The sequence below is a fragment of the Scyliorhinus torazame genome, chromosome 22, assembly GCF_047496885.1.
Source record: "Scyliorhinus torazame isolate Kashiwa2021f chromosome 22, sScyTor2.1, whole genome shotgun sequence".
NCBI lineage: Eukaryota > Metazoa > Chordata > Chondrichthyes > Carcharhiniformes > Scyliorhinidae > Scyliorhinus > Scyliorhinus torazame.
In genome coordinates, this window is record NC_092728.1 from 27,524,939 (window position 1) to 27,538,150 (window position 13,212).

A 13,212-nucleotide genomic window follows, 5' to 3' on the forward strand; every position below is an offset into this window, starting at 1 on the left:
ACGGGTGGGAGGGCCGGGGTACGGGTGGGAGGGTCGGGGTACGGGTGGGAGGGTCGGGGTGCGGGTGGGAGGGTCGGGGTGCGGGTGGGAGGGTCGGGGTGCGGGTGGGAGGGTCGGGGTGCGGGTGGGAGGGTCGGGGTGCGGGTGGGAGGGTCGGGGTGCGGGTGGGAGGGTCGGGGTGCGGGTGGGAGGGTCGGGGTGCGGGTGGGAGGGTCGGGGTGCGGCTGGGAGGGCGGGTCGCGGCAGGGGCGGGCGGGTCATAGAATAGAATAGAATCATAGAAGTTTACAGCATGGAAACAGGCCCTTTGGCCCAACCAGTCCATGCCGCCCAGTTTTTACTATTAAGCTAGTCCCAGTTGCCTGCACTTGGCCCATAACCCTCTATACCCATCTTACCCATGTAACTATCTAAATGCTTTTTAAAAGACACAATTGTACCCGCCTCTACTACTACCTCTGGCAGCACATTCCAGACACTCACTACCCTCTGAGTGAAGAAATTGCCCCTCTGGGCCCTTCTGAATCTCTCCCCTCTCACCTTAAACCTATGCCCTCTAGTTTTAGACTCCCCTACCTTTGGGAAAAGATGTTGACTATCTACCTTATCTATGCCCCTCATTATTTTATGGACCTCAATAAGATCACCCCTAAGCCTCCTACGCTCCAGGGAAAAAAGTCCCAGTCTATCCAGCCTCTCCTTATAACTCAAACCATCAAGTCCCGGTAACATCCTAGTAAATCTTTTCTGCACTCTTTCTAGTTTAATAATATCCTTTCTATAATAGGGTGACCAGAACTGCACACAGTATTCGAAGTGTGGCCGTACCAATGTCTTGTACAACTTCAACAAGACGTCCCAACTCCTGTATTCAATGTTCTGACCAATGAAACCAAGCATGCCGAATGCCTTCTTCACCACCCTGTCCACCTGCGACTCCACCTTCAAGGAGCTATGAACCTGTACTCCTAGATCTCTTTGTTCTATAACTCTCCCCATCGCCATACCATTAACTGAGTAGGTCCTGGCCTGATTCGATCTGCCAAAATGCATCACCTCACATTTATCTAAATTAAACTCCATCTGCCATTCGTCGGCCCACTGGCCTAATTGATCAAGATCCCGTTGCAATCCTAGATAACCTTCTTCACTATCCACTGTGCCACCAATCTTGGTGTCATCTGCAAAAGGGGAGGGCGGGTCGCGGCAGGGGAGGGCGGGTCGCGGCAGGGGAGGGCGGGTCGCGGCAGGGGAGGGCGGGTCGCGGCAGGGGAGGGCGGGTCGCGGCAGGGGAGGGCGGGTCGCGGCAGGGGAGGGCGGGTCGCGGCAGGGGAGGGCGGGTCGCGGCAGGGGAGGGCGGGTCGCGGCAGGGGAGGGCGGGTCGAGGCAGGGGAGGGCGAGTCGCGGCAGGGGAGGAGAAAGGAGGATTCAGGTCAGATTTTGTCGGGGCGAGATGGGGAGTTGGGGGGGGGGTGGGGGGAGAGAGCGCAGCTCGGTGGACAGTTGGAGAGGCGAGGGGGGAGAAGGAAAGAGGGATCCAGGGCGGGCGAGGAGTAATGTAGAGGGAGTGTTGGGGTGGAGAGTTTTGTATGTGTGTCTGCTCTGGAGGAACCTATTCACTGAGGTTTGTGTGTCTCTCTGTTCTCGGGGGGTGTTACCCCTCCTGTTGTTTGTGTTTGTCTCTATTCTGGGTGGAAGTGAGTGGGTGGTGGATTACACCGCCTAAGATTTGGGTGTGTGTGTCTGCTCTGAGGGGGTGTTTCACCTTGAGAGGTTCATGTGTGTGCCTGCACTGCCTCTTTGCTCCAGTTGTGATGAACCAATCTCTCTCTATTCCTGCAGGAAAACAAGACACGTCAACATCCTGCTCTTCATGGGTTTCATGACAAAGCCACAAATGGCCATCGTCACTCAGTGGTGTGAAAGCAGCAGCCTTTACCGTCACCTCCACGTCCTCGAGACCAAATTCGACACCTTCCAGCTGATTGATATCGCTCGACAGACAGCTCAGGGAATGGAGTGAGTAACCAATCCGAGCAGGGAATGGAGTGAGTAACCAATCAGAGCAGAAATTGGAGTAACAAATCAGACCAGGGAATAGAGTGAGTGACCAATCAGGGCGGAGAATAGTGAGTCACCAATCAGAGCAGGGAGTGGAGTGACCAATCAGAGCGGGGAATGGGTGAGTGTCCAATCAGAGCAGGGAATGGAGTGAGTGAGCAATCAGAGCAGGGAATGGAGTGAATGACCAATCAGAGCGGGGAATGGAGTGGGTAACCAATCAGAGCGGGGATTGCAGTGAGTCGCCAATCTAGCGGGGAATTGAGTGGGTAACCAATCAGAGCAGGGAATGGAGTGAGTAACCAATCAGCAGGGAATGGAGTGAGTAACCAATCAGAGCGGGGATTGCAGCGAGTAACAATCAGCAAATGTGTGTGCGGGAACTATCAAACACACACACTGTGTCTCAGACACATGCAGCACTGACTGGCGACTCCGTGCCAGTGTGTCTCGAGGGTCTTGGCAGCTTGAGTAACCAATCAGAGCAGGGAATGGAGTGAGTGACCAGTCAGAGCAGGGAATGGAGTGGGTAGCCAATCGGAGCAGGGAATGGAGTGAGTAACCAGTCAGAGCAGGGAATGGAGTGGGGAGCCAATCGGAGCAGGGAATGGAGTGAGTAACCAACCAGAGCAAGGAATGGAGTGAGTGACCAGTCAGAGCAGGGAATGGAGTGAGTGACCAGTCAGAGCAGGGAATGGAGTGAGTGACCAATCAGAGCAGGGAATGGAGTGAGTGACCAGTCAGAGCAGGGAATGGAGTGAGTGACCAGTCAGAGCAGGGAATGGAGTGGGTAGCCAATCGGAGCAGGGAATGGAGTGAGTAACCAGTCAGAGCAGGGAATGGAGTGGGGAGCCAATCGGAGCAGGGAATGGAGTGAGTAACCAATCAGAGCAGGGAATGGAGTGAGTAACCAATCAGAGCAGGGAATGGAGTGAGTAGCCAATCAGAGCAGGGAATGGAGTGAGTAGCCAATGAGACTCTCACTCGCGCAGCCATTCGCACAGACCCACATTATCTCTCACAATCACAGATTCACACAATCATAGACATACACACTATTCACATGCACACGATATGTCACACACACTCAGTCAGATACACACTGGGCTGGATTCTCCATCGGCGGGATCCTCCGTCTCGCCGGCAGTGCACTCGCGCTTGTGGACTTACCGATGGTGTGGGTGTGCGCTCAGTGGGAAACGCCATTGGCCGGCTACCAGGATGGAGGATAATCTCACCCACTACTTACATGCATACACTATCACACACACTTTTCCTCTCTCACAGGCTTTCTCTCTCACACGCACGCTTTCTCTCTCACACGCACGCTTTCTCACACGCACGCTTTCTCTCTCACACACAGGCTTTCTCTTACACACAGGCTTTCTCTCTCACACAGGCTTTCTCTCACACACAGGCTTTCTCTTACACACAGGCTTTCTCTCTAACACACAGGCTTTCTCTTACACACACGCTTTCGCTCTCACACACAGGCTTTCTCTCACACACAGGCTTTCTCTAACACACAGGCTTTCTCTTACACACACGCTTTCGCTCTCACACACAGGCTTTCTCTCACACACAGGCTTTCTCTTACACACAGGCTTTCTCTCTCACACACAGGCTTTCTCTCACACACAGGCTTTCTCTCACACACAGGCTTTCTCTCTCACACAGGCTTTCTCTCACACACAGGCTTTCTCTCTCACACGCACGCTTTCTCACACACAGGCTTTCTCTCTCACACACAGGCTTTCTCTCTCACACACAGGCTTTCTCTCTCTCGCACAGGCTTTCTCTCTCACGCACAGGCTTTCTCTCTCTCGCACAGGCTTTCTCTCACACGCACGCTTTCTCTCACACACAGGCTTTCTCTCTCTCACACAGGCGTTCTCTCACACACAGGCTTTCTCTCTCACACAGGCTTTCTCACTCACACACAGGCTTTCTCTCTCACACAGGCTTTCTCTCAAACACAGGCTTTCTCTCTCACACACAGGCTTTCTCTCTCACACACAGGCTTTCTCTCACACACAGGCTTTCTCTCACACACAGGCTTTCTCTCTCTCACACAGGCTTTCTCTCTCACACACAGGCTTTCTCTCTCACACACAGGCTTTCTCTCACATACAGGCTTTCTCTCTCACACACAGGCTTTCTCTCTCACACGCACGCTTTCTCTCTCACTCAGGCTTTCTCTCTCGCACAGGCTTTCTCTCTCACACACAGGCTTTCTCTAAGACACACGCTTTCTCTCTCACACAGGCTTTCTCTCTCTCACGCACGCTTTCTCTCACACACAGGCTTTCACTCTCACACACAGGCTTTCTCTCTCACACGCACGCTTTTTCTCTCACTCAGGCTTTCTCTCTCGCACAGGCTTTCTCTCTCACACACAGGCTTTCTCTCTCACACACAGGCTTTCTCTCTCACACACAGGCTTTCTCTCTCACACACAGGCTTTCTCTCTCACACACAGGCTTTCTCTTACACACACGCTTTCTCTCACACACACAGGCTTTCTCTTACACACAGGCTTTCTCTTACACACAGGCTTTCTCTTACACACAGGCTTTCTCTCTCACACAGGCTTTCTCTCTCTCACACAGGCTTTCTCTCTCTCGCACAGGCTTTCTCTCTCACACAGGCTTTCTCTCACACACAGGCTTTCTCACACACAGGCTTTCTCTCTCACACACAGGCTTTCTCTCTCACACACAGGCTTTCTCTCACACACAGGCTTTCTCTCTCACACAGGCTTTCTCTCTCACACACAGGCTTTCTCTCTCTCACACAGGCTTTCTCTCTCACACACAGGCTTTCTCTGACACACAGGCTTTCTCTCTCACACACAGGCTTTCTCTCACACACAGGCTTTCTCTCTCACACACAGGCTTTCTCTCTCACTCAGGCTTTCTCTCTCACTCAGGCTTTCTCTCTCGCACAGGCTTTCTCTCTCTCACACAGGCTTTCTCTTAGACACACGCTTTCTCTCTCACACAGGCTTTCTCTCTCTCACACAGGCTTTCTCTCTCTCACGCACGCTTTCTCTCACACACAGGCTTTCACTCTCACACACAGGCTTTCTCTCTCACACGCACGCTTTCTCTCTCACTCAGGCTTTCTCTCTCGCACAGGCTTTCTCTCTCACACACAGGCTTTCTCTCTCACACACAGGCTTTCTCTCTCGCACAGGCTTTCTCTCTCACACACAGGCTTTCTCTCTCACACACAGGCTTTCTCTCTCACACACAGGCTTTCTCTCTCACACACAGGCTTTCTCTCTCACACACAGGCTTTCTCTCTCACACACAGGCTTTCTCTTACACACACGCTTTCTCTCACACACACAGGCTTTCTCTTACACACAGGCTTTCTCTTACACACAAGCTTTCTCTCTCACACAGGCTTTCTCTCTCTCACACAGGCTTTCTCTCTCACACACAGGCTTTCTCTTACACACACGCTTTCTCTTACACACACGCTTTCTCTCTCACAGGCTTTCTCTCGCACAGGCTTTCTCTCTCACACACGGGCTTTCTCTTACACACACGCTTTCTCACACAGGCTTTCTCTCTCTCACGCATGCTTTCTCTCACTCACAGGCTTTCTCTCTCTCACACAGGCTTTCTCTCTCACACACAGGCTTTCTCTTACACACACGCTTTCTCTCTCACACAGGCTTTCTCTCTCTCGCACAGGCTTTCTCTCTCACACAGGCCTTCTCTCTCACACAGGCTTTCTCTCTCTCACACAGGCTTTCTCTCTCTCTCACGCACGCTTTCTCTCACACAGGCTTTCTCTCTCACACACAGGCTTTCTCTCTCACACGCACGCTTTCTCTCACACGCACAGGCTTTCTCTCACTCACAGGCTTTCTCTCTCACACAGGCTTTCTCTCTCTCGCAGAGGCTTTCTCTTACACACAGGCTTTCTCTCTCACACACAGGCTTTCTCTCTCACACACAGGCTTTCTCTCTCACAGGCTTTCTCTCTCACTCACATGCTTTCTCTTACACACGCTTTCTCTCTCTCTCTCACAGGCTTTCTCTCTCTCACAGGCTTTCTCACACGCATGCTTTCTCTCACACAGGCTTTCTCTCTCACAGGCTTTCTCTCTCACTCACAGGCTTTCTCTCACTCACGGGCTTTCTCTCTCACACAGGCTTTCTCTTACACACACGCTTTCTCTCTCTCTCACAGGCTTTCTCTCTCTCACAGGCTTTCTCACACGCACGCTTTCTCTCTCTCACACAGGCTTTCTCTCACTCACAGGCTTTCTCTCTCACTCACAGGCTTTCTCTTACACACACGCTTTCTCTCTCTCTCACACAGGCTTTCTCTCACTCACAGGCTTCCTCTCTCACTCACAGGCTTTCTCTCACACACAGGCTCTCTCTCACACACAGACTTTCTCTCACACACAGGTTTTTTCTCTCTCACACACAGGCTTTCTCTCACACAGGCTTTCTCTCTCACACACAGGCTTTCTCTCTCACACACAGGCTTTCTCTCTCACACACAGGCTTTCTCTCTCACACAGGCTGTCTCTCTCACACAGGCTTTCTCTCTCACACAGGCTTTCTCTCTCTCACAGGCTTTCTCTCTCACATAGGCTTTCTCTCTCACACACAGGCTTTCTCTCACACACAGGCTTTCTCTCTCACACACACAGGCTTTCTCTCTCACACACAGGCTTTCTCACACGCACGCTATTTCTCTCTCACACGAACGCTTTCTCACACGCACGCTTTCTCTCTCACACACAGGCTTTCTCTTACACACACGCTTTCTCTCTCTCTCACAGGCTTTCTCTCTCTCACAGGCTTTCTCACACGCACGCTTTCTCTCTCTCACACAGGCTTTCTCTCACTCACAGGCTTTCTCTCTCACTCACAGGCTTTCTCTCTCACTCACAGGCTTTCTCTTACACACACGCTTTCTCTCTCTCTCACACAGGCTTTCTCTCACTCACAGGCTTCCTCTCTCACTCACAGGCTTTCTCTCACACACAGGCTCTCTCTCACACACAGACTTTCTCTCACACACAGGTTTTTTCTCTCTCACACACAGGCTTTCTCTCACACAGGCTTTCTCTCTCACACACAGGCTTTCTCTCTCACACACAGGCTTTCTCTCTCACACACAGGCTTTCTCTCTCACACAGGCTGTCTCTCTCACACAGGCTTTCTCTCTCACACAGGCTTTCTCTCTCTCACAGGCTTTCTCTCTCACATAGGCTTTCTCTCTCACACACAGGCTTTCTCTCACACACAGGCTTTCTCTCTCACACACACAGGCTTTCTCTCTCACACACAGGCTTTCTCACACGCACGCTATTTCTCTCTCACACGAACGCTTTCTCACACGCACGCTTTCTCTCTCACACACAGGCTTTCTCTCATACACCGGCTTTCTCTCACACACAGGCTTTCTCTTACACACAGGCTTTCTCTCACGCACAGGCTTTCTCTTACACACAGGCTTTCTCTTACACACAGGCTTTCTCTCACACACAGGCTTTCTCTTACACACACGCTTTCGCTCTAACACACAGGCTTTCTCTCACACACAGGCTTTCTCTTACACACAGGCTTTCTCTCTCACACACAGGCTTTCTCTTACACACAGGCTTTCTCTCTCAAACACAGGCTTTCTCTCTCACGCACAGGCTTTCTCTCTCTCGCACAGGCTTTCTCTCTCACACACAGGCTTTCTCTTACACACACGCTTTCGCTCTAACACACAGGCTTTCTCTCACACACAGGCTTTCTCTTACACACAGGCTTTCTCTCTCACACACAGGCTTTCTCTTACACACAGGCCTTCTCTCTCACACACAGGCTTTCTCTCTCACACGCACGCTTTCTCACACACTGGCTTTCTCTCTTACACACAGGCTTTCTCTCTCACGCACAGGCTTTCTTTCTCACACACAGGCTTTCTCTCTCACACACGGGCTTTCTCTTACACACACGCTTTCTCTCTCACACAGGCTTTCTCTCTCTCATACAGGCTTTCTCTCTCTCACACAGGCTTTCTCTCTCTCACACAGGCTTTCTCTCTCACGCACGCTTTCTCTCACTCACAGGCTTTCTCTCTCTCACACAGGCTTTCTCTCTCACACACAGGCTTTCTCTTACACACAGGCTTTCTCTCTCTCACACAGGCTTTCTCTCTCACACAGGCTTTCTCTCTCACACACACGCTTTCTCTCACGCACGCTTTCTCTCTCACACACAGGTTTTCTCTCTCTCACACAGGCCTTCTCTCACACACAGGCTTTCTCTCACACACAGGCTTTCTCTCACACACAGGCTTTCTCTCTCACACACAGGCTTTCTCTCACTCACAGGCTTTCTCTCTCACACAGGCTTTCTCTCACAGGCTTTCTCTCTCACACGCACGCTTTCTCTCACACACAGGCTTTCTCTTACACACAGGCTTTCTCTCTCTCGCACAGGCTTTCTCTCACACACACGCTTTCTCTTACACACACCGTTTCTCTCTCACACAGGCTTTCTGTCACAGGCTTTCTCTCTCACTCACAGGCATTCTCTTACACACACGCTTTCTCTCTCTCACACAGGCTTTCTCTCACTCACAGGCTTTCTCTCTCACTCACAGCCTTTCTCTCTCTCACACAGGCTTTCTCTTACACACACGCTTTCTCTCTCACAGGCTTTCTCTCTCTCACAGGCTTTCTCACACGCACGCTTTCTCTCTCTCACACAGGCTTTCTCTCACTCACAGGCTTTCTCTCTCACTCACAGGCTTTCTCTCTCACACAGCCTTTCTCTCTCTCTCACACAGGCTTTCTCTCACACACAGGCTTTCTCTTACACACAGGCTTTCTCTCTCTCACACAGGCTTTCTCTCACACACAGGCTTTCTCTCTCTCACACAGGCTTTCTCTCTCTCACACAGGCTTTCTCTCACTCTCACAGGCTTTCTCCCTCTCACAGGCTTTCTCACACGCACGCTTTCTCTCTCTCACACAGGCTTTCTCTCTCTCACACAGGCTTTCTCTCTCTCACACGCACGCTTTCTTTTACACACAGGCTTTCTCTCTCTCACACAGGCTTTCTCTCACACACAGGCTTTCTCTCTCTCACTCAGGCTTTCTCTCTCACAGGCTTTCTCACACGCACGCTTTCTCTTACACACAGGCTTTCTCTCTTACACACAGGCTTTCTCTCTTACACACAGGCTTTCTCTCTCACACACAGGCTTTCTCTCGCTCACACAGGCTTTCTCTTACACACACGCTTTCTCTCTCTCACAGGCTTTCTCTCTCACAGGCTTTCTCTCTCACAGGCTTTCTCTCACACAGGCTTTCTCTCTCTCTCACGCACGCTTTCTCTCACACGCAGGCTTTCTCTCTCACACACAGGCTTTCTCTCTCACACGCACGCTTTCTCTCACACACACAGGCTTTCTCTCACTCACAGGCTTTCTCTCTCACACAGGCTTTCTCTCACAGGCTTTCTCTCTCACACGCACGCTTTCTCTCTCGCACAGGCTTTCTCTTACACGCAGGCTTTCTCTCTCACACACAGGCTTTCTCTTAGTCACACCCTTTCTCTCTCTCACACAGGCTTTCTCTCTCTCACAGGCTTTCTCTCTCTCGCACACGCTTTCTCTCACACACACAGGCTTTCTCTCACTCACAGGCTTTCTCTCACTCACAGGCTTTCTCTCTCACACGGGCTTTCTCTCACAGGCTTTCTCTCTCACACGCACGCTTTCTCTCTCGCACAGGCTTTCTCTCACACACAGGCTTTCTCTTACACACAGGCTTTCTCTCTCTCGCACAGGCTTTCTCTTACACGCAGGCTTTCTCTCTCACACACAGGCTTTCTCTTAGTCACACCCTTTCTCTCTCTCACACAGGCTTTCTCTCTCTCACAGGCTTTCTCTCTCACACAGGCTTTCTCTCTCACACAGGCTTTCTCTCTCACACAGGCTTTCTCTCTCTCACACAGGCTTTCTCTCTCTCTCACGCACGCTTTCTCTCTCACACAGGCTTTCTCTCTCACACAGGCTTTCTCTCTCACACAGGCTTTCTCTCTCTCACACAGGCTTTCTCTCTCTCTCACGCACGCATTCTCTCACTCACAGGCTTTCTCTCTCTCACACAGGCTTTCTCTCTCACACACAGGCTTTCTCTTACACACATGCTTTCTCTGTCACACAGGCTTTCTCTCTCTCACACAGGCTTTCTCTCTCACGCACGCTTTCTCTCTCACGCACGCTTTCTCTCACACACAGGCTTTCTCTCACTCACAGGCTTTCTCTCTCTCACACAGGCTTTCTCTCTCTCACACAGGCTTTCTCTCTCACGCACGCTTTCTCTCACACACAGGCTTTCTCTCACACACAGGCTTTCTCTCACACACAGGCTTTCTCTCACTCACAGGCTTTCTCTCTCTCACACAGGCTTTCTCTCTCTCACACAGGCTTTCTCTCTCTCACACAGGCTTTCTCTCTCACGCACGCTTTCTCTCACTCACAGGCTTTCTCTCTCTCACACAGGCTTTCTCTCTCTCACACAGGCTTTCTCTCTCACACACAGGCTTTCTCTTACACACAGGCTTTCTCTCTCTCACACAGGCTTTCTCTCTCTCACACAGGCTTTCTCTCTCACGCACGCTTTCTCTCACACGCACGCTTTCTCTCAGGCACGCTTTCTCTCTCACACACAGGCTTTCTCTCTCTCACACAGGCCTTCTCTCACACACAGGCTTTCTCTCTCACACACAGGCTTTCTCTCACACACAGGCTTTCTCTCACACACAGGCTTTCTCTCTCACACACAGGCTTTCTCTCACACACAGGCTTTCTCTCTCTCGCACAGGCTTTCTCTCACACACACGCTTTCTCTTACACACACCGTTTCTCTCTCACACAGGCTTTCTGTCACAGGCTTTCTCTCTCACTCACAGGCTTTCTCTTACACACACGCTTTCTCTCTCTCACACAGGCTTTCTCTCACTCACAGGCTTTCTCTCTCACTCACAGGCTTTCTCTCTCACACAGGCTTTCTCTCTCTCACACAGGCTTTCTTTTACACACAGGCTTTCTCTCTCTCACACAGGCTTTCTCTCTCACTCACAGCGATTCTCTCTCTCACACAGCCTTTCTCTCTCTCACACAGCCTTTCTCTCTCTCACACAGCCTTTCTCTCTCTCACACAGGCTTTCTCTTACACACACGCTTTCTCTCTCACAGGCTTTCTCTCTCTCACAGGCTTTCTCACACGCACGCTTTCTCTCTCTCACACAGGCTTTCTCTCACTCACAGGCTTTCTCTCTCACTCACAGGCTTTCTCTCTCACACAGCCTTTCTCTCTCTCTCACACAGGCTTTCTCTCACTCACAGGCTTTCTCTTACACACAGGCTTTCTCTCTCTCACACAGGCTTTCTCTCACACACAGGCTTTCTCTCTCTCACACAGGCTTTCTCTCACACACAGGCTTTCTCTCTCTCACACAGGCTTTCTCTCTCTCTCACAGGCTTTCTCTCTCTCACAGGCTTTCTCACACGCACGCTTTCTCTCTCTCACACAGGCTTTCTCTCTCTCACACAGGCTTTCTCTCTCTCACACGCACGCTTTCTTTTACACACAGGCTTTCTCTCTCTCACACAGGCTTTCTCTCACACACAGGCTTTCTCTCTCTCACTCAGGCTTTCTCTCTCACAGGCTTTCTCACACGCACGCTTTCTCACACACAGGCTTTCTCTCTCACACAGGCTTTCTCTCTCACACACAGGCTTTCTCTCACACAGGCTTTCTCTCGCTCACACAGGCTTTCTCTCTCACACACAGGCTTTCTCTCACACAGGCTTTCTCTCGCTCACACAGGCTTTCTCTTACACACACGCTTTCTCTCTCTCACAGGCTTTCTCTCTCACAGGCTTTCTCTCTCACAGGCTTTCTCTCTCACAGGCTTTCTCTCTCTCTCACGCACGCTTTCTCTCACACGCAGGCTTTCTCTCTCACACACAGGCTTTCTCTCTCACACGCACGCTTTCTCTCACACACACAGGCTTTCTCTCACTCACAGGCTTTCTCTCTCACACAGGCTTTCTCTCACAGGCTTTCTCTCTCACACGCACGCTTTCTCTCACACACAGGCTTTCTCTTACACACAGGCTTTCTCTCTCTCGCACAGGCTTTCTCTTACACGCAGGCTTTCTCTCTCACAGACAGGCTTTCTCTTAGTCACACCCTTTCTCTCTCTCACACAGGCTTTCTCTCTCTCACAGGCTTTCTCTCTCACTCACAGGCTTTCTCTCTCACACAGGCTTTCTCTCTCTCACACAGTCTTTCTCTTCCACACACGCTTTCTCTCACTCACAGGCTTTCTCTCTCTCACAGGCTTTCTCACACGCACGCTTTCTCTCTCTCACACAGGCTTTCTCTCACTCACAGGCTTTCTCTCTCACTCACAGGCTTTCCCTTACACACAGGCTTTCTCTCTCTCACACAGGCTTTCTTTTACACACAGGCTTTCTCTCTCTCACACAGGCTTTCTCTCTCACACACAGGCTTTCACTCTCACACAGGCTTTCTCTCTCTCACACAGGCTTTCTCTCTCTCACACAGGCTTTCTCTCTCACACACAGGCTTTCTCTCTCACACAGGCTTTCTCTCACACACAGGCTTTCTCTCTCTCACACAGGCTTTCTCTCTCTCACACAGGCTTTCTTTTACACACAGGCTTTCTCTCTCACAGGCTTTCTCTTACACACAGGCTTTCTCTCTCACACAGGCTTTCTCTCACACAGGCTTTCTCTCTCTCACACAGGCTTTCTCTCACACACAGGCTTTCTCTCTCTCACACAGGCTTTCTCTCTCTCACACAGGCTTTCTCTCTCACACGCCGCTTTCTCTCTCACACGCCGCTTTCTCTCTCTCACACAGGCTTTCTCTCTCACAGGCCTTCCACACGCACGCTTTCTCTTACACACAGGCTTTCTCACACGCACGCTTTCTCTTACACACAGGCTTTCTCACACACAGGCTTTCTCTCTCACACGCCGCTTTCTCTCACAGGCTTTCTCTCTCACAGGCTTTCTCTCTCACAGGCTTTCTCTCTCTCACACAGGCTTTCTCTCACACACAGGCTTTCTCTCTCTCACACAGGC

The 13,212-nt window shown here is 51.3% G+C and overlaps 1 protein-coding gene across 4 annotated transcripts in view; it reads left to right on the top strand.

Annotated features, from left to right (window-relative positions):
- LOC140398979 (serine/threonine-protein kinase A-Raf-like) overlaps positions 1 to 13,212 on the top strand; it is a 222,328-nt gene that overhangs the window by 158,511 nt on the left and 50,605 nt on the right. For all 4 annotated transcript variants that reach the window (XM_072488001.1, XM_072488002.1, XM_072488004.1 and 1 more), the window contains one exon: positions 1,843 to 2,019. In XM_072488001.1, the coding sequence (XP_072344102.1) occupies positions 1,843 to 2,019 (177 nt within the window). The remainder of the gene's footprint in view (positions 1 to 1,842; positions 2,020 to 13,212) is intronic.